The 22,186-nt window shown below is 45.0% G+C and overlaps 1 protein-coding gene across 1 annotated transcript in view; it reads left to right on the top strand.

The window, feature by feature from the left end:
* Nucleotides 1-22,186, top strand: part of lrpprc (leucine-rich pentatricopeptide repeat containing) — a 67,260-nt gene that overhangs the window by 22,841 nt on the left and 22,233 nt on the right. Inside the window, exons 23-25 of the mRNA XM_041859023.2 lie at nucleotides 5,646-5,853; nucleotides 10,332-10,456; nucleotides 21,303-21,409. Coding sequence (XP_041714957.2) covers nucleotides 5,646-5,853; nucleotides 10,332-10,456; nucleotides 21,303-21,409 — 440 coding nt within the window. The remainder of the gene's footprint in view (nucleotides 1-5,645; nucleotides 5,854-10,331; nucleotides 10,457-21,302; nucleotides 21,410-22,186) is intronic.

Below are 22,186 nucleotides of genomic sequence, written 5' to 3'. Positions count from 1 at the left end.
CGTTTTCATAGAACCACACAGCTGCTGGTTTTCCATGTTTTCTAAGTCAGTTGTCTGCAGGTTTTCATCCAATACCATTCAATCACAATGAGGCCCTAGCCTACAGGCAGCAAACCAAACCTTTCTGGGGGACAGCATCCTAGGCTTTCTTTGTCATTAGTCAAGGCTCTGATTCCTCTCCACAGTATCAAATCACATTTTATTTGTCACATGCGCCGAATACAACAGGTGTAGACCTTTACAGTGAAATGCTTACTTACAAGCCCTAAACCAACAATGCAGTTTTAAGAAAGAATACCAAAAAAAACACACAAAAAAATATAAAATAATACGAAATAAAAGTAAGAAATAATTTAAGAGCAGCAGTAAAAATAACAATAGGGAGGCTATATACAGTGGGTACCGGTACCGAGTCAATGTGCGGAGGTACAGGTTAGTTGAGGTAATTGAGGTAATATGTACATGTAGGTGTAGTTATTAAAGTGACTATGCATAAATAATTAACAGAGTAGCAGCAGCGTAAAATGGGGGGGGGGGGGGATGCAAATAGTCTGGGTAGCCATTTGATTAGATGATCAGGAGTCTTATGGCTTGGGGGTAGAAGCTGTTTAGAAGCCTCCCTGACGAAGGCCATGCAGCCGAAACGCGTCTGATTTTTAAAAAAATCTATTGAACATGCCATACTAATATAGGCATTTTAATTAATTATATGAAGAGTGCCTTGGTCTTCCTTTCTTTTTGATGACCAATTCACCCCTTTGACCAAAGAGCACCTTCTGTCTACCAACATTTACTAATGTGTACCTTAGTAGCGCTTCCCTTTCTCCTCTTTCTACCTGTTTAGAAGCCTCTTGGATCTAGACTTGGCGCTCCGATACACCGCCTGGTATAGAGGTCCTGAATGGCAGGAAGCTTGGCCCCAGTGATGTACTGGGCCGTACGCACTACCATCTGTAGTGCCTTGCGGTCGGAGGCCGAGCAGTTGCCATACCAGGCAGTGATGCAACCAGTCAGGATGCTCTCGATGGTGCAGCTGTAGAACCTTTTGAGGATCTGAGGACCCATGCCAAATCTTTTCAGTCTCCTTAGGTTTTGCCGTGCCCTCTTCACCACTGTCTTGGTGTGCTTGGACCATGTTAGTTTGTTGGTGTTGTGGACACCAAGGAACTTGAAGCGCTCAACCTGTTCCACTACAGCCCCGTCGATGAGAATGGGGGCGTGCTCAGTCCTCTTCTTTTTTCTGTAGTCCACAATCATCTCCTTTGTCTTGATCACGTTGAGGGAGCGGTTGTTGTCCTGGCACCACACGGCCAGGTCTCTGACCTCCTCCCTATAGGCTGTCTCATCGTTGTCGGTGATCAGGCCTACCACTGTTGTGTCATCAGCAAACTTAATGATGGTGTTGGAGTCGTGCCTGGCCATGCAGTCATGAGTGACCAGGGAGTACAGGAGGGGACTGTGCACGCACCCCTGAGGGGCCCCTGTGTTGATCAGCGTGGCGGATGTGTTGTTAACTACCCTTACCCACCTGTGGGCGGCCCGTCAGGAAGTCCAGGATCCAGTTGCAGAGGGAGGTGTTTAGTCCCAGGGTCCTTAGCTTAGTGATGAGCTTTGAGGGCACTATGGTGTTGAACGCTGAGCTGTAGTCAATGAATAGCATTCTCACATAGGTGTTCCTTTTGTCCAGATGTGAAAGGGCAGTGTGGAGCGCAATAGAGATTGCATCATCTGTGGATCTGTTGGTGGTATGCAAATTGGAGTGAGTCTAGTGTTTCTGGGATAATGGTGTTGATGTGAGCCATGACCAGCCTTCCAAAGCACTTTATGGCTACAGACGTGAGTGCTACGGGTCGGTAGTCATTTAGGCAGGTTACCTTAGTGTTCTTGGGCACAGGGACTATGGTGGTCTGCTTGAAACATGTTGGTATTACAGACTCAGACAGGGAGAGGTTGAAAATGTCAGTGAAGACACTTGCCAGTTGGTTAGCGCATGCTTGTAGTACACATTCTGGTAATCCGTCTGGCTCTGCGGCCTTGTGAATGTTGACCTGTTTAAAGGTCTTACTCACATCGGCACGGAGAGCGTGATCACACAGTCGTCCGGAACAGCTGATGCTCTAATGCATGTTTCAGTGTTACTTGTCTCGAAGCGAGCGTAGAAGTAATTTAGCTCGTCTGGTAGGCTCGTGTCACTGGGCAGCTCGCGGCTGTGCTTCCCTTTGTAGTCTGTAATAGTTTGCAAGCCCTGCCACATCCGACAAGCGTCGGAGCCGGTGTAGTACGATTCGATCTTAGTCCTGTATTGACGCTTTGCCTATTTGATGGTTCGTCTGAGGGCATAGTGGGATTTCTTATAAGCGTCCGGGTTAGAGTCCCGCTCCTTGAAAGCGGCAGCTCTACCCTTTAGCTCAGTGCGGATGTTGCCTGTAATCCATGGCTTCTGGTTGGAGTATGTACAGTTGAAGTCGGAAGTTTACATACACCTTAGCCAAATACATTTAAACTCAGTTTTAAGGACTTTGTTGTCCTTAAGCCATTTTGCCACAACTTTGGAAATATGCTTGGGGTCATTGTCCATTTAGAAGACCCATTTGCGACCAAGCTTTAACTTCCTGACTGATGTCTTGAGATGTTGCTTCAATATATCCACATAATTTTCCTTCCTCATGATACAATCTATTTTGTGAAGTGCACCAGTCCCTCCTGCAGCAAAGCACCACCACAGCTTGATGCTGCCACCCCCGTGCTTCACGGTTGGGATGGTGTTCTTCGGCTTGCAAGCTACTCCCCTTTTCCTCCAAACATAACGATGGTCATTATGGCCAAACAGTTCTATTTTTGTTTCATCAGACCAGAGGACATTTCTCAAAAAAGTACGATCTTTGTCCCCATGAGCAGTTGCAAACCGTAGTCTGGCTTTTTTTATGGCGGATTTGGAGCAGTGGCTTCTTCCTTGCTGAGCGGCCTTTCAGGTTATGTCGATATAGGACTCGTTTTACTGTGGATATAGATACTTTTGTACCTGTTTCCTCCAGCATCTTCACAAGGTCCTTTGCTGTTGTTCTGGGATTGATTTGCACTTTTCGCACCAAAGTACGTTCAACTCTAGGAGACAGAACGCGTCTCCTTCCTGAGCGGTATGACGGCTGCGTGGTCCCATGGTGTTTATACTTGCATACTATTGTTTGTACAGATGAACGTGGTACCTTCAGGCGTTTGGAAATTGCTCCCAAGAATGAACCAGACTTGTGGAGGTCTACAATTTCTTTTTTGAGGTCTTGGCTGATTTTCTTTTGATTTTCCCATGATGTCAAGCAAAGAGGCACTGAGTTTGTAGGTAGGCCTTGAAATACATCCACAGGTACACCTCCAATTCACTCAAATGATGTCAATTAGCCTATCAGAAGCTTCTAATGCCCTGCCATCATTTTCTGGAATTTTCCAAGCTGTTTAAAGGCACAGTCAACTTAGTGTGTGTAAACTTCTGACCCACTGGATTTGTGATACAGTGAATTATAAGTGAAATAATCTGTCTGTAAACAATTGTTGGAAAAATTACTTGTGTCATGCACAAAGTAGATGTCCTAACCAACTTGCCAAAACTATAGTTTGTTAACAAGCAATTTGTGGAGCGGTTGAAAAACAAGTTTTAATGACTCCAACCTAAGTGTATGTAAAATTCCGACTTCAACTGTACGTACAGTCACTTTGGGGACGACGTCATCGATGCACTTATTGATTAAGCCAGTGACTGATGTGGTATACTCCTCAATGCCATCGGAAGAATCCCGGAACATATTCCAGTCTGTGCTAGCAAAACAGTCCTGTAGCTTAGCACTGGTGCTGCCTGCTATATCATCCCTAGAAAAATCTATTCAGAGACCCAGTGAAGGGGATGTCCACAGGTACATGTAGGGTCCCCTCTAGAGGGACATGACCCAACTGGGCCCTGTTCAGATCCATATCCACCCCATCCCTATCATGACACCCCGGGGAGAGAACAGAATGAGCCCCAGACACAAAACAAAAGCTGCCTCTTAGAAACCCAGTGTGACCCACATGAACCCTCGCCCCTCAACCCCCACCCCTCTTCCAATTTCCCTTTTTGCTTCATTAAATCTGTGACAGTCACAGACGGTGCCTCATTTGCATAACAACGCGTGAAAATGAGTGGGGACGGAGAGATTGAGAGGCAGACTGGAATTTGGATGCCAAAGCGCGCACCGGTGTGCCTCGTACGTGTGTGTGCGCTGTCGTGTCACTGGAGTGTTCAGCCCTAAGAGAACACTCTGGTTGAAGAGGGATAATAGCTAGCCAGAGAACTAGACTGCCAGAACTGGAGGGATGGTTTGATCCAAATGCACACACCTGGAGTGTTCAACACAGGGTCCTTTCTATTCTGTGGCTTTTGTTGCGTCTGCTAGCCACAGCACTCACACTGTGAGGAGCAATTGGGGTTTGAGGCCAAATTAGGCCAGATCTCACATATGCGTGGCAGTTGAGGGCCAAAGCCAATGAATGTTTGTTTGTGTGTGTGTGTCTACATGGGGTGGGTACTGGCGAGCTAGATGTTTTCTTTTTCTCCCTGACCAGGCTGTGATGATTAGTATCACCGGTGCAAACAGACCCTATCGGTATCAGCACATTAGCACGCCTCTAAACACAGTGTAAACACATCTTAATTATCTTGCCCTGCCACAGAGCAGCTGACTGCTGCCGGGGGAGAGAGACGAGAAGAGGAGAGCATCCTCACTCCGCACGGCCCGGTCAGCCAGATGGGAGCCCGGCCTGCTGAAAAGCCTCCATTATTACGGTGGCCGCTGAGTGCCGGGCCTCTGTAGGACCCCGGGCCAGGGCACGCCGGGCACTCGACGCACACCTATAATTTAGGCCCAGCGCTTTCGGCACAGGGACGGGAAAAAACGGCCCGGTAATTGTAGTCTCGTTTAGAAATGCAAGTAGCAATTAGCAGGAAATTGGCATTATACGGACCGATTTGCATTCCTGCTGGGTGTAAAATGCTGTTTTAATAGCGGTTTGTTTTCCCCACATGAAATTATCTAAGGGGCCTTTTATCGCCTTCCCATCTCTCTCTCTCGCTTTCATTCTCTCTCCTTCTTCCCTCTCTCTCTCTCCCCCTCTCGCTTTCATTCTCTCTCCTTCTTCCCTCTCTCTCTCCCCCTCTCGCTTTCATTCTCTCTCCTTCTTCCCTCTCTCTCTCTCCCCCTCTCGCTTTCATTCTCTCCCTCTCTTTCATTTGGAGTCTCCCCATCAAGTGAGATTGGGCTCTGACTACTTATTTGAACCACCCCATTGTAGATCCTGGCCCCCTAAGTCTCTCTAGGACAAGGCAGTTAAGGCAGAAGTAGCTGACCGTAAGACTAGCTGACACTTGTTGGCATTCGCTTATCGTTTTATCAGCATGCCTTTGGCCAGTTCCCATGTTGACTTTCTCTCTCCCCGCCTCTCTCTTCTCTCCTCCCTCCATCTCTCTCCCCCCTCCCTCCATCTCTCTCCCCCCATCTCTCTCCCCCCTCCCTCCCTCTCTCTTCTCCCCCCTCCTTCTCTCTTCTCCCTCTCTCTTCTCCCCCTCCATCTCTCTTCTCCCTCTCTCTTCTCCCCCTCCATCTATCCCCCCCCATCAGAGGCGGTGGACATGCTGAAGGAAATGAAGGAGAAGGAGGTGGCTGTGAGGGACACCACAGTGACCCTGCTCTTCCACGTCCTCAACGCTGTGGCCATGAAGGGGGATGTGGCGGCTGTCCGCAGGCTCCAAGACACCATCTTCACCCTGGGCCTGGCCAAGCCCACCGCCAACCTCTGCTCTCCCCTGGTCTCAGCCCACCTGGAGACGTGAGTATTATTCCCTCCTCCAATCCTAACAGCTGTCAGGTACTCTATAGGACTCATGGGATAGGCTCCAGTGTCCAGACTATGTACTAGCATCAGACCTGGGTTCAAATACATGTGTATTTTTGTATTTTCAAATAATGTGACCATTTTCAGATAACTTCTATAAATAACCTACTACCTTAAAACTTCAATGAATAGCCCAGGCGTTTATTTGCTTAAATCACTGAATAAAACAGGCGGTTATTAGAGACAGGCTTCGATTTGAGCCAGGTGTCTATTTCCATAATGCACACAGCTTTTGCACATTTGCATAGTTAATTGTTTGATTCAAGCTTTCACTTCCAGCATTTTAATCAATTTCTTCATTTCATGCACTGTTATTTACACACTGTCACATTTATTTTGTCTTAGTATGCCTCTATTAAAAAATAACTGTTTGTGTGCTTGTCAGTTAGCTAGCAGTTCTCCACTGTTAGCAGCCAATGGGTAGTAGTTTCTTACTGCCGATAAAAATGGATAATTGCCATCATTTTTTCGAGTCATTACTGAATTATTGAATGTATCAAATCAAACATTAAACCTCGTAAACAATTCATTTAGACACGGCTTTTATTTGAAACAGACTTTTATTTGCTGAAATGTGTGCCGTTGCCCGGCTATTAACAGGGACAGGCGGCTATTTGGGACTGTTTATTCTAAGTTTTACGGTATTTTAAATACTAGCACCTGGGTTCAAATGCATGGGAGTATTTATTTGTATTTGAGTATATCTCAATATTTACTTTGAAATGTATGTGAAAGTAATTAAGGTATTTTAAATAGTATTTGAACCCAGGTCTGACTAGCATACCACTAGAATGCATTCCCAACAGTAATGCTTCATTCTAAGTGGTGGAATGGAACAGAGCCCAGATGATGTCATCCAACAGGGTACCTGAACACTTCCTCTGGGAAAAGGACTTCCTGTGTCTCACTCTGCTTTGTTGTTCCTCATTGGCTGTGGTGGATCATGTGAGCCAGAGTCCTGATCATGCTTGAAGGAGCATTCTGGGTAACTGGTTCAGTCAGAGAGATGGTTTGGATCTGGGTCTGGGCTGTGTGTGTTTGTCTTTCTAACAGAGGTGGGGATCGGCCAGCTGCTGTACCCCTAACCACCGTATCCTCCCCCTCCTCACCCCTATTTACATAACTCTGACTCACGCTCCGCTTCTCTGAGATGGCTATCGATGCCTTCTCGCTAAAAATGCAATATGCAAATCAGTCTGGGGAAAAAGCTGTGTTTCTGGGTTCCGAGGCCCCATGGCCCCACCCCTCAGTCCCTGTTCAGGTCTATTTGTGAGAACAGCTTTTAAGTAGATCAACTCATTTGCATGTTAATTATGTACAGAGCACTAATTGCTGGATTTGCCACAGCCATGCGGCGCGCTGTTCGAAGCAACCCCCCTTCGCCCCCACCTCAATACACACACACACACCCTTTTCCCCTAACATGCTCTGGGAGAGGGTGTACCAAGGGTGTACCTTCACACACATGGACGTTTGACACACACACACACAGCAGCGTGGTGCAGGCGCCCCCCTGGGGCTGTTTGTTTGCTGTCAGTCAGTGTTCAACACAAACACACTGTGGAGGTTCATGCCTTAATTGCTGCCTGCTCTGAGATTAGCTTGGTAATTTCCCCCAGGTTCATTAGCAGCAGTGAAAACAAGGGATCTCTCTTCTCCCTGCACAGAGCAGAGCCACTTTCAGCACTGAACGACAGGTTCACTGGGCTCACAATACAATACACCCCAATACACTGGGGTTTGGGAGTTAGGGCGAGGAATGCTTTATAGAGGGATTTATAGACCTCTAAAGAACCTCTCTGTGGCATAGTATAGCCTAGACCTCATCTTGGCACAAAGTTTAGAGTTGAAAGTTAAGGATTTTAGTCCTTGTCTCGTTTTTTTCATACCCAGAAGAAGGTTTCCCGTTCTCTTCACGTCTCCTCCCTTTATCTTTTCTACATCTATCTCTTTTCATCTCCATCTTTCCCCTTTCTTCTCCATATTTATCCCTTCCCATCTCCTCCACTATTCATCCCTCCTTTTCGCTCTCCATCTCATCCCCTCCTCTTTCCCATCTCTCTGTTCGTGCCGTCAGTCAGGGCGGCGGAGGACAAAGCGCTACGTGTCATTCTGGCGACGCTGTCTCATCACAGTGTCAGCAGTAATGACTTAATGAACACTTCTCCCCCAGATTAAAGCTGACAGCCCGTCAGCCTAGCCAGTTAGCCGCCGCGTAGCGCCGAGCACCGCTCCAACACACTGTCTCTCTCTCTCAGAGACGCTAACCGCTAGCTAACTGCCTTACTGGATCCATATCCCTGATTAGCACCCCTGCAATGCTAATGAGCCTAACAATGGGAGGTGGGAGAGACGAGTCTTGGAGGGGAGAGGGGGTGGGGGGGTTATTAGAGTTGGAGATCAGACAGGAGAGCTGTCAGACGGCTGCGGCTTGAGATGGAGAACTGGATTCACTCCTAGTGTGTGTGTGTGTGGGGGGGTGAGGGACAAATTGGGAGTGGAGTATGTAAGTGCAGCTGTACAGCAGAAATAGGGAACAGAGACACAGACTAGCCATTAACTTGGACTTGACCACAGATTAATCAATATGTCTGTCACTGTGTGTACAGAATATACTGTATGTTATGGCTTAGCAGCTGTGTCTTAATGGCACCTTGACACTCATAACAGCAGGCTAGAGGTGTCACGATCAAACACCACACACACACTCGCTCCCCTACACACACACACACCCTCTGCTGCGCGGCCCTCCCTCCCTTCCAGGGGACAGTGGTGTGATAACGGGAATGCCAATCTCTGTGTAACAAAAGAGGGGGAGGAAGGAGAGGGGTGCAAAGAAATAATGAAAGGATGGAAAGAAATGAGCTTTCTTGTCTAATCCTTCAGGTTCTGTGCGTAAAGCACTCGCCGCCACCACCATCTTTTTTCAGGACTTAATTGGCTGGAAAGTGCTTGACATGCAAAGTTTGTGACATTAACGGGGGAACGTGTTTGAGTAAATCGGAGCGCAAGTGACAGCTAAATTGTACCTAGGGAAATTATGAAGCCTTCAACATGGTTAATTCTCTTTTTGGTTGGGAGATGGGAGGAGAGGGCGCTGTAATTGCGATGCTGGTCGCTTTTGCCAGAACTGTCGGGAGTTTCTAAAGACGTTTTTTCCTGTAAGAAGGGGTTTGGGGTATTTGGGTGGGCGGAATGGAGGTGTCGTCGAATGGTGGGAGGGGGGTGTAAATATCTATGATCGACCGTCTTGGAATTAAATGATTCTGTAGAATTTCACAGAATACCTTTGGAACGAGGGAACACTGACTGAGTGCATGTATGGCTGGAACTTAACTCCAGTTTAAAGGGTTTATACACACACATATACATACGCCTGGCAGGTAGACCACAGGTCACTATATTCCTGTCCAGTAAAAGTTTGTCCCTGACTTTTTTTGAATAAATTACACCTCTTCTCTCTCCCTCTCTCTCTGCTGCTCTCATTCTCTGGAGAGTGGCTGTTCAATCAGGAAGCGAGTGGTTGAATTGCCTCTTGACTCCTGCTTGATGAATAATGTTGTCGCTCTTCATTTCAATTAAAACCGATTGCCTGAGAGCCCAGTTTGTGTTCTAAGCTCAGTCACATCCTGTGTTTTGTCCGTATCCGCCCCCCCTCTCCTCTCGATTCTGCCCATACCAAGGTCAGACTTTTTTTGGGAGGGAGGCACATTTCCTTGTCCGGTGGCTGTATAATCTACAAGAGTAGAAAACACTACAGAAATTATACCTGTTACTCCTTCCCTCCCCCTTCTCTCTCTGGCTCGCTGTACCACCACACCTGACCCCCTCCCAACGGTGCCCTATCTGCTGTGACCTCTGTGTGATTGGCATGGTAATTACCCAATCAACAGATTGATGGCAGCGCAGTCACAATAGAAGGGATTGGAGTGGTGTTTTTCTGTCTTTATTTCTCCATCAGCCCTCTGTCAGCCCAACTCCCAGGCTCTTTGTTCAGGGGGAGGAGCGGGAGGAGGGTGGAGATGGCACGGGGAGCGCTCTAATTTTGTTGCCATATTCCTCTAAATTGCGCAGCTGGGGGTGAGGTGAGGGGGGTGAGGGATGCTGACAGCGTTGGAACACAGGAGAGAAGGCTAAAGATCACAAAAGAGGTTGTTTCCCGTCTATTCATCCATTCACCCTGGAAAAGCCCTATATTTTTATTCATTTGTTCTACCAGAGAGAGTTGTCAAAGGAACGTGGCCAATTGCCTCATCTCCTGGTTGACCTGTCAGGGCTGAAAAGGGCACCATCGTCAGTCGTTTGTGACGGAGGTCATAGGCCTGGAATAGTCTTGTTTTCTCTCAGCCATATAGATTTGATTGTAAATTAATGCTCTCTTTCTCTCACTGTGTCTGTGTGTGTCTCACCAGTAAGGACCTTGGTGGGGCGCTGGACGCAGCTATGGAGTGTCAGAAGCAGTATGGCCAACTCCCACGTATCCACGACGTCATCTGTGGCCTGGTGGAGAAGGGAGACACAGAGCTCCTACAGAAAGGTGAACGCCACCACCACCACAAATCAAATCACATTTTATTCATCACATACACAACTTGTGTAGACTTTACAGTGAAATGCCTGCTTACGAACCTTTCCCAACGAGGCAGTTTAAAAATAATAATTAAAAATGTAATAGTAACTAACACAAGGAATAAAATACACAAGAATGGAGATGTATGCGGAGAGTACCAGTACCAGATCAATGTGCAGGGGTATGATGTATTAGAGGTAAATATGTAGATGAAGGCAGGCTAAAGTGACTAGGCATTAGGATAAATAATAATACGAGTAAAATAAAGAACAGAGTAACAGCAGCATATGATGAGTGTAAAAGTGTGTGAGTGAGCGTGTGTGTTTGTTTGTTGTGTGTGTGTGTGATGTGAATGTGTGAGGATTTTGTGTGGGAGTGACAGTGTAGCGTGTGTGCATGTACAGTTGAAGTCAGAAGTTTACATACACCTTAGCCAAATACATTTAAACTCAGTTTTTCACAATTCCTGACATTTAATCCTAGTAAAAATTCCCTGTCTTAGGTCAGTTAGGATCACCACTTTATTTTAAGAATGTGAAATGTCAGAATAATTTCAGCTTTATTTCTTTCATCACATTCGCAGTGGGTCAGAAGTTTACATACACTCAATTAGTATTTGGTAGCATTGCCTTTAAATTGTTTAACTTGGGTCAAACGTTTCGGGTAGCCTTCCACAAGCTTCCCACAATAAGTTGGGTGAATTTTGGCCCATTCCTCCTGACAGAGCTGGTGTAACTGTGTCAGGTTTGTAGGCCTCCTTGCTAGCACACGCTTTTTCAGTTCTGCCCACACATTTTCTATAGGATTGAGGTCAGGGCTTTGTAATGGCCACTCCAATACCTTGACTTTGTTGTCCTTAAGCCATTTTGCCACAACTTTGGAAGTATGCTTGGGGTCATTGTCCATTTGGAAGACCCATTTGCGACCAAGCTTTAACTTCCTGACTGATCTCTTGAGATGTTGCTTCAATATATCCACATAATTTTCCTTCCTCATGATGCCATCTATTTTGTGAAGTGCACCAGTCCCTCCTGCAGCAAAGCACCCCCACAGAATGATGCTGCCACCCCTGTGCTTCATGGTTGGGATGGTGTTCTTCGGCTTGACCCCCTTTTTCCTCCAAACATAACGATGGTCATTATGGCCAAACAGTTCTATTTTTGTTTCATCAAACTAGAGGACATTTCTCCAAAAAGTAAGATCTTTGTCCCCATGTGCAGTTTCAAACCGTAGTCTGGCTTTTTTTTTGGCGGTTTTTGAGAAGTGGCTTCTTCCTTGCTGAGCGGCCTCTCAGGTTATGTCGATATAGGACTCGTTTTACTGTGGATATAGATACTTTTGTACCTGTTCCCTCCAGCATCTTCAGGTCCTTTGCTGTTGTTCTGGGATTGATTTGCACTTTTCGCACCAAGATATGTTAATCTCTAGGAGACAGAATGCGTCTCCTTCCTGAGCGGTATGACAGCTGCGTGGTCTGATGGTGTTTATACTTGTGTACTATTGTTTGTACAGATGAATGTGGTACCTTCAGGCGTTTGGAAATTGCTCCCAAGAATGAACCAGACTTGTGGAGGTCTACAATTTTTGGCTGATTTCTTTTGATTTTCCCATGATGTCAAGCAAAGAGGCACTGAGTTTGAAGGTAGGCCTTGAAATACATCCACAGGTACACCTCAAATTGACTCAAATGATGTCAATTAGCCTATCAGAAGCTTCTAAAGCCATTACATTATTTTCTGGAATTTTCCAAGCTGTTTAAAGGCACAGTCAACTTAGTGTATGTAAACTTCTGACCCGCTGGAATTGTGATACAGTGAATTATAAGTGAAATAATCTGTCTGTAAACAACTGTTAGACAAATTACTTGTGTCATGCACAAAGTAGATGTCCTAACCGACTTGCCAAAACTATAGTTTGTTAACAAGAAATTTGTGGAATGGTTGAAAAACTAGTTTAAATGACTCCAACCTAAGTGTATGTAAACTTCTGTCTTCAACTGTATGTGTATATACAGTACCAGTCAAAAGTTTGGACACCTATTCATTCAAGGGTTTTTCTTTATTTTTACTATTTTCTACCTTGTAGAATAATAGTGAAGACATCAAAACTATGGAATAACACATATGGAATCATGTAGAAACCAAAAAAAAAGATATTGTATATGTTAGATTCTTCAAAGTAGCCACCCTTTGCCTTGATGACAGCTTTGCACACTCTTGGCATTCTCTCAACCAGCTTCACCTGGAATGCTTTTCCAACAGTCTTGAAGGAGTTCTCACATATGCTGAGCACTTGTTGGCTTCTTTTCCTTCACTCAGAGGTCGAACTCATCCCAAAAGTTTGTTGTTTTGAAAGTGTATTGGGAAGTTCTTAGTAGCTAGCTAACTTTTTAGTTTGGATCCTGCGACACAGTTGGCATCAGTTGCTGGGATTGCTAGTCTCTGTCCAGTGATCCTGCCGACCAAGGACGGGTCTGAAGAGCTTATTTGGCGTTGCAGCTAGCCTAGCTGTTAGCTAGCAGCATATTAAGCTAGCGCGGTTTTCTTGAGGGCTTGAACACAGCCCGCGATGTGGTTAGCCATTGTGGCTGGGACCGCGGATTGTCCCAGGTTTGTGGCTGTCTAGACCCCTGCTGTTCGTTGTTTTCAATCTTCCCTGTGACCTGCCCTGTCTGGAACTGCGAGGAGTAACAGCGTAACCTACGTTGCTAGCTTCTACCATGACAAAGACCAAAGCCGGCGGGAGTACCGTTGTCAAGGACAGTGGTGTGTCTATCACACGTGAAGGATCTTTTAAACTATCAAAAAGAGTTCTACAAGCAGTGGTTACAACAACAATAAAATAGCTTCAAGTGCTTTGTCCAAATACTGGTGGATTCGACTAATAAAAGAATGGACGACCTGACCAGAGAGGTCCAGGACACTAAAGAACAGTTTGCAGTTCTCCCAGGGTTAGCTCGATGAGTTGAAACAGGAGAACGGCAAGATTACAGCAATCTGTAAATCATTGAGAGGACATCAGTTCTGTGTGTGAATCCATGATAACAATTACGGATAAATCAGACTCTCGAGGGATAATCAAGGCGTAACAACATGGTTGTGGACGGAATTGCAGAATCTCCACATGAGACCTGGACGGAGTCTGAGGACAAAGTGAGGGAAATTATCTCGGAGAAATTGGAGATGGACCACAGGAAGATTGAGGTGGAGCGCGCCCACAGGACTGGAAAACCCACCACCGGCCCAGGTGAAAGGCCCAGGCCAAAAGTGGTCAAGTTCCTGAGGTTCAAGGACAAGGTAGCTGTTCTGGAAAGAGCCAAGAACTTGAGAGGAATGTATATTTTTCTCAACAAGGACTCCTGAAGTTGTGCGCCAGAAGAGGAAAGAACTTATCCCAGCCATGAAAGCTGCCAGAGCGCGTGGGGACATTGCTTACATCCGCTATGACAGGCTCATTGTCCACCCTCCCTCCTGGAAGGGATGAGAGAGCCAAGCCTATGGCTTCGTAGCTTCAACCCCGCAGCGCACACACACCAATTGATTAATGGACTGCTGAATGTATATATTTTTTCTCTTGCTTTGTTTGCTCTTTTCAGTATTATGTCTATCTCTGATAAGCTACCCAGGAAAGGGCTGAAAATAGCGCACATTAATATATGTAGCCTTAGAAATAAGGTTAATGAAATCAATAACTTGCTAACATCATATAACATCAGATAACATTCATATATTAGCCATTTCTGAGACTCACTTAGATAATTCATTTGATGATACAGCAGTAGCAATACAAGAATATAACATCTATAGAAGAAACAGAAACGCTTATGGGGGAGGCGTTGCTGTATATATTCAGAGCCTTATCCCTGTAATTCTTAGAGAAGGTCTTATGTCAAGTGTTATTTAAGTGTTGTGGTTGCAGGTTCACTTGACACATCTAAAGCCTTTTCTTTTGGGGTGTTGCTATAGGCCACCAAGTGCGAACAGTCAGTATCTAAATAGTATGTGTGAAATGCTTGATAGTGTACAGTCGTGGTCAAAAGTTTTGAGAATGACACACATTTTTATTTTCACAAAGTCTGCTGCCTCAGTTTTTATGATGGCAATTTGCATATACTCCAGAATGTTATGAAGAGTGATCAGATTAATTGCAATTAATTGCAAAGTCCCTCTTTGCCATGAAAATGAACTTAATCCCCAAAAAACATTTCCACTGCATTTCAGCCCTGCCACAAAAGGACCAGCTGACATGTCAGTGATTCTCTCGTTAACACAGGTGACAGTGTTGACGAGGACAAGGCTGGAGATCACTCTGTCATGCTGATTGAGTTAGAATAACAGACTGGAAGCTTTAAAAGGAGGGTGGTGCTTGAAATCATTGTTCTTCCTCTGTTAACCATGGTTACCTGCAAGGAAACACATGTCGTCATCATTCCTTTGCACAAAAAGGGCTTCACAGGCAAGGATATTGCTGCTAGTAAGATTGCACCTAAATCAACCATTTATCGGATCGTCAAGAACTTAAAGGAGAGAGGTTCAATTGTTGTGAAGAAGGCTTCAGGGGCCCAAGAAAGTCCAGCAAGTGCCAGGACCGTCTCCTAAAGTTGATTCAGCTGCAGGATTGGGGCACCACCAGTGCAGAGCTTGCTCAGGAATGGCAGCAGGCAGGTGTGAGTGCATCTGCACGCACAGTGAGGCGAAGACTTTTGGAGGATGGCCTGGTGTCAAGAAGGGCAGCGAGGAAGCCACTTCTCTCCAGGAAAAACATCAGGGACAGACTGATATTCTGCAAAAGGTACAGGGATTGGACTGCTGAGGACTGGGGTAAAGTCATTTTCTCTGATGAATCCCCTTTCCGATTGTTTGGGGCATCCGGAAAACACCTTGTCCGGAGAAGACAAGGTGAGCACTACCATCAGTCCTGTGTCATGCCAACAGTAAAGCATCCTGAGACCATTCATGTGTGGGGTTGCTTCTCAGCCAAGGGAGTGGGCTCACTGCCTAAGAACACAGCCATGAATAAAGAATGGTACCAACACATCCTCCGAGAGCAACTTCTCCCAACCATCCAAGAACAGTTTGGTGACGACCAATGCCTTTTCCAGCATGATGGAGAACCTTGCCATAAGGCAACAGTGATAACTAAGTGGCTCGGGGAACAAAACATCGAACTTTTGGGTCCATGGCCAGGAAACTCCCCAGACCTTAATCCCATTGAGAACTTGTAGTCAATCCTCAAGAGGCGGGGTAGACAAACAAAAACCCACAAATTCTGACAAACTCCAAGCATTGATTATGCAAGAATGGGCTGCCATCAGTCAGGATGTGGCCCAGACGTTAATTGACAGCATGCCAGGGCGGATTGCAGAGGTTTTGAAAAAGAATGGTCAACATTGCAAATATTGACTCTTTGCATAAGCTTAATGTCATTGTCAATAAAAGCCTTTGACACTTATGGAATGCTTGTAATTATACTTCAGTATACCATAGTAACATCTGACAAAAATATCTAAAAACACTGAAGCTGCAAACTTTGTGAAGACCAATACTTGTGTCATTCTCAACTTTTGACCACGACTGTATGTGATGTAAACAGAGGTCTACTTTCTTGGGGACCTGAATATTGACTGGTTTTCATCAAGCTGTCTGCTCAAGAGGAAGCTTCTCACTGTAACCAGTGCCTGTAATCTGGTTCAGGTTATTAATCAACCTACCAGGGTGTTTACAAGCACTACAGGAACAAGATCATCCACATGTATCGATCACATTTCTACTAATACTGTAGAACTTTGTTCTAAAGCTGTATCCGTACCCATTTGATGCAGTGATCATAATATATTGGCTAAATCCAGGAAAGCCAAAGTTCCAACAGCTGGGCCTAAAGTAGTGCATAAGAGATCATACAAAATATTTTGCTGTGACTCTTCTGTGGATGATGTAAAAAATATTTGTTGGTCTGATGTGATTAATAAGGAGCATCCAGACGCTGCACTTGATGAATTTATGAAATTGCTTCTTCCAATTATTGATAAACATGCACCTGTTAGGAAACTAACTGTTAAGGTTCCATGGCTTGATGAGGAATTGAACAACTGTATGGTTGAAAGAGATGGGGCAAAAGGAGTGGCTAATAAGTCTGGCTACACATCTGACTGGTTGACTTACTGCAGATTGAGAAATGATGTGACTAAACTCAACAAAAAGAAGAAGAAACTGTAATATGAAGCCAAGATCAATGATATAAAGAATGATGGGAAAAAAACTTTGGAGTATTTTAAATGCAATTATGGGCAGAAAGACAAATTCAACACAAAACCATTTGATGTTGCCAATTATTTTAATGATTATTTCATTTGCAAAGTGGGCAAACTTAGGCAGGAAATGCCAACAATGAACAGTGAGCCATCGTATTCATGCATAAAAAAACAAATAATGAAAGTAAAGCATTGCAAGTTTTAATTTTGTAAAGTTAGTGTGGGAGAGGTGGAAAAATTATTGTTGTCGATCAATAATGACAAACCTCCTGGCATTGGAAAGCTACTTTGGAAAGCTACTGAGGATGGTAGCTGACTCTATAGCCACTCCTATATGTCATATCTTTAATCTGAGCCTAGAGGAAAGTCTTTGTCCTCAGGCCTGGAGGGAAGCCAAAGTAATTCCGCTGCCCAAGAATGGTAAAGTGGCCTTTACTGGTTCTAACAGCAGACCTATAAGCTTGCTGCCAGCTCTTAGCAAACTGTTGGAAAAAATTATGTTTGACGAAATACGATGCTATTTCTCTGTAAACAAATTAACAACAGACTTTCAGACTGCTTATAGGGAAGGGCACTCAACATGTACTGCACTGACACAAATGACTGATGATTGTTTGAAATAAATTGATAATAAGAAGATTGTGGGAGCTGTACTGTTAGATTTCATTGCAGCCTTTGATATTATTGACCATAAACGTATGTGTTATGGCTTTTCAAACTCTGCCGTATCGTGGATACAGAGCTATCTATCTAATAGAACTCAAAGGGTTTTCTTTAATGGAAGCTTCTCTAATGTTTAACATGTAAAGTGTGGTGTACCACAGGGCAGCTCTCTAGGCCCTCTACTCTTCTCTATTTTTACCAATGACTTGCCACTGGCATTAAACAAAGCATGTGTCCATGTATGCTGATGATTCAACCATATACGCATCAGTAACCACAGCTAATTACAAAGAGTTGCAGTCTGTTTTGGAATGGGTGGCCACTAATAAACTGGTCCTGAACATCTCTAAAACTAAGAGCATTGTATTTGGTACTAATCATTCCCTAAGTTCTAGACCTCAGCTGAATCTGGTAATGAATGGTGTGGCTGTTGAACAAGTTGAGGAGGATAAATTACTTGGCGTTACCTTAGTTTACAATCTATCACGGTCAAAACATATAGATTCAATGGTTGTAAAGATGGGGAGAGGTCTGTCCGTAATAAAGAGATGCTCTGCTTTTTTGACACCACACTCAAAAGCAGGTTCTGCAGGTTCTAGTTTTGTCTAATCTTGATTATTGTCCAGTCGTGTGGTCCAGTGCTGCAATGAAAGACATAGTTAAGCTGCAGATGGCCCAGAACAGAGCTGCACGTCTTGCTCTTCATTGTAATCAGAGGGCTGATATAAATACTATGCATGCCAGTCTCTCTTGGCTAAGAGTTGAGGAGAGACTGACTGCATCACTTCTTCTTTTTATAAGAAACATTGTGTTGAAAATCACATTGTTTGCATAGTCAACTTACACACAGCTCTGACACACACTTACCCCACCGGACATGCCAACAGGGGTCTTTTCACAGTCTCCAAATCCAGAACAAATTCAAGAAAGCGTACAGTATTATATAGAGCCATTATTGCATGGAACTCCGTTCTTGCATGGAACTCCGTTCCATCTCATATTGCTCAAATAAACAGCAAACCTGGTTTCAAAAAACAGATAAAGCAACATCTCACGGCACAATGCCTCTCCCCTATTTGACCTAGATAGTTTGTGTATGTATTGATATGTAGGCTACGTGTGCCTTTAAATTTTTTTTATTTAGTTCTGTCCTTGAGCTGTATTAATGTTCTGTATAATGTTATGTTTTGTGTGGACCCCAGGAAGAGTAGCTGCTGCTTTTGCAACAGCTAATGGGGATCCTAATAAAATACCAAACCATCTCAATTGGTTAGAGGTCGGTGATTGTGGAGGTCAGGTCATCTGATGCAACACTCCATCACTCTCCTTCTTGGTCAAATAGCCCTTACACAGCCTGGAGGTGTGTTGGGTCATTGTCCTGTTGAAAAACAAATGATAGTCCCACTAAGCCCAAACCAGATGGGATGGCGTATCGCTGCAGAATGCTGTGGTAGCCATGCTGGTTAAGTGTGCCTTGAATTCTAAATAAATCAGACAGTGTCACCAGCAAAGCACCATCACACCACCACCTCCATGCTTCACGGTGGGAACTACACATGCTGAGATCATCCGTTCACCTACACTGCATCTCACAAAGCCACGGCGGTTGGAACCAAAAATCACCAATTTGGACTCAGACCAAAGGACAGATTTCCACCGGTCTATTGCTCGTGTTTCTTGGCCCAAGCAAGTCTCTTCTTATTATTGGTGTCCTTTAGTAGTGGTTTCTTTGCAGCAATTCGACCATGAAGGCCTGATTCACGCAGTCTCCTCTGAATAGTTGATGTTGAGATGTGTCTGTTACTTGAACTCTGTGAAGCATTTATTTGGGCTGCAATTTCTGAGGCTGGTAACTCTAATGAACTTATCCTCTGATGCAGAGGTAACTCTGGGTCTTCCTTTCCTGTGCCAGTCCTCATGAGAGCCGGTTTCATCATTGCGCTTGATGGTTTTTGCGACTGCACTTGAAGAAACTTTCAAAGTTCTTGAAGTTTTCAGTATTGACTGACTTTCATGTCTTAAAGTAATGATGGACTGTTGTTTCTCTTTGCTTAGTTGAGCTGTTCTTGACATAATATGACCTTGGTCTTTTACCAAATAGGGCTATCTTCTGTATACCTCCCCTACTTTGTCACAACACAACTGATTGGCTCAAACGCATTAAGGGGCGGCAGGTAGCTTAGTGGTTAAGAGCGTTGTGCCAGTAACCGAAAGGTTGCTGGTTCTAATCCCTGAGCGGACTAGGTGAGAAATCTGTCGATGTGCCCTTGAGCAAGGCACTTAACCCTAATTGCTCATGTAAGTCGCTCTGGATAAGAGCGTCTGCTAAATGACTAAAATGTAAGAAGGAAAGAAATTCCTCAAATTAACTTTTAACAAGGCACACCTGTTAATTGAAATGCATTCCAGGTGACTTCCTCATGAAGGTGGTTGAGAGAATGCCAAGAGTGTGCAAAGCTGTCATCAAGGCAAAGGGTGTCTACTTTGAAGAAACTCAAATATAAAATATATTTTGATTTGTTTAACACTGTTTTGGTTACTACATGATTCCATATGTGTTATTTCATAGTTTTGGTGTCTTCACTATTATTCTACAATGTAGGAAAGTAAAAATTAAGAAAAACCCTTGAATGAGTAGGTGTGTCCAAACTTTTGACTAGTACTGTGTGTGTGTATATGTATGTGTGTATGTCTAGTGAATGTGTACATATAGTCTAGTGAAAGTCTAGGTCAGTGCAGATAGTTTGGGTACCATTAATTGACTATTTAGCAGTCTGGCTAAATAGCAGTCTTATGGCTTGGGGGTAGAACCTGTCTCGGAGCCTGTGGTCCGACAGTCAATGCTCTGGTACCGTTTACCAGACGGTAGCAGAGTGAACAGTCTATGGCTTGGATGGCTGGAGTCTTTGCCAATTTTTCAGGCCTTCCTCTGATATAGAGGTCCTGGATGGCAGGGAGCTCGTCCCCAGTGATGTACTGGGCTGTTTCCATCCCTTCATCCATCCCTCCTCCCTCACATTCATGACCATGTAGTGGAGTGCAACAATTAGAGTAGATGGTGTGTGAGAGAGTTGAATGATGTAACATGTACACTTTACCTGGCCAGCCCTTAGTCACAGTGTGTAGTGTCTGTTCTAAGAGCTCACTATTGACAACAGGCCCCAGGTCACTGTGGAGGATGCTGGCGATCATGATTTGAATGGCTCCTCCTCTTGACAAAAGGGTGGTGAAGGGGTTAAGTCCTTTGTGTGCTGTAGGTGAGTGGGTTTGAGTGCCAGGGGGGTGAGGACCCCCCCCCTTTGAGCACTACTCTACACCCCCTGGCCTTATGCCCTCCTCTCTCACCCTGTGAGTGGCACTGCCCCTGCCCAGGGTCAGACAGGGCTCCCCTTAAACACACTCTCCTGGGCTGCTCTGTCCTCTTACCCTGCCTGGCAACCACATAGGGTGTCAGTTATCAAACATTAACTTCATTTCTATCCTTCAGCAAACTTATGAATGGATGGAAACAGGATTCTGTGGGTTTGTCCCTTTTCAAATGTACAGATTGTTAAAGAGTGTGAGGTTTGCATTGGTATTCGTTTTGATAGTCTCTATGGATAGACTGTGTGTGCGTGCTGGTGTGTGTATGCAGATGAGCCCCCACATTTCCACCTGGCCAGTGCCTGATAGAGGGAGATTGGATTGAGAGCAGACTGCTGAGAGCAGCTCTTTGAGAAGTTTCAGCTCTGAAAGCCAAGCAGCTTATAGCCATTCTAAAGGGACTGGAAGAATGCGGTGTGTGTGTGTGTGTGTGTGTGCTGGTCTGTCCTTCGGCCCGTGTGTGTGTGTTTTTTGTTTAGCCTCACACCTCTCTCTCTCCTGCTCTCTCCTCGCTCTCTCCCTCTCCTCTTCCCACAGCGATGGACTTTGTGAGCCAGGAGCGAGGTGAGATGACAATGCTGTACGACCTCTTTTTCGCCTTCATGCAGACCAGCCGCCACCGGGAGGCCCGCAAAATCATTGAGGTGGGACCGCCACGCCGCCGCCACACCACCACCATTGTGTTTGCACACAGCACACAGCTATTTAAAAAATACTTAATTAGATGGCAGTAATAAGTTCCCTCTTTTTAAATTAAATTGGGTCTAAATCTGAACTAATGCCATTTCCCACCAACACAATAGGCCAGCCGGGAGGGTGGGATGGGAGAGTGGTGGAGGCAGAGGAGTGTGTTTGAGCGTGTTCCGTGCTGGATGTGGCCAATGGTTTATATGAAAAGCAGTCACTTATTTCCCGTTTCTATTAAGAGATTGGAGCCAATCCTATCTCTGTGAATTTCCTGGGAGCTCACAGGTCAGGGGTTAAGCTACAGTTCTGATTGAAGGATTGACTGCGTTTGTATTTGCATATTAACTGGCTAGAGAAGACAGGCACATTCCTGAACACATTGCTGTATGTAGCTGTGGTGTTATCTGGTAGGTTAATGCCTTCAACTCTGGGGAGATGTTTAATGTCTCAGGAACCAGATTAATATGATATAGCCATTCTGAGATGGCCAGCGAACATAGTTTCAGGAGAGGGATGCTGATTGGGTTGTTGTGTGAGGTGGTTTCTGGTTAGGTTTAAGGGGGTAGGGTTAAGGGGGAACATCATTCGGGGGGGGTTCAGCAGAGCTGCACGTTGAAGATGTGTTTTGCGGCTGGAGTGGAGAGGAGCTTCTATTAGTTGAAGGTACCTAGGGAAGAAGAGCTCCGTACAAGTTCTGTTTCTGAGGCGCTTGATTCGTTTTCTGTGTCTTTTGT

Source organism: Coregonus clupeaformis, chromosome 31, assembly GCF_020615455.1.
Source record: "Coregonus clupeaformis isolate EN_2021a chromosome 31, ASM2061545v1, whole genome shotgun sequence".
In the NCBI taxonomy this organism is placed as follows: Eukaryota; Metazoa; Chordata; class Actinopteri; order Salmoniformes; family Salmonidae; genus Coregonus; species Coregonus clupeaformis.
The sequence above is the reverse complement of the archived record's forward strand: the minus strand, read 5'-3'. Positions and strand labels throughout refer to the sequence as shown.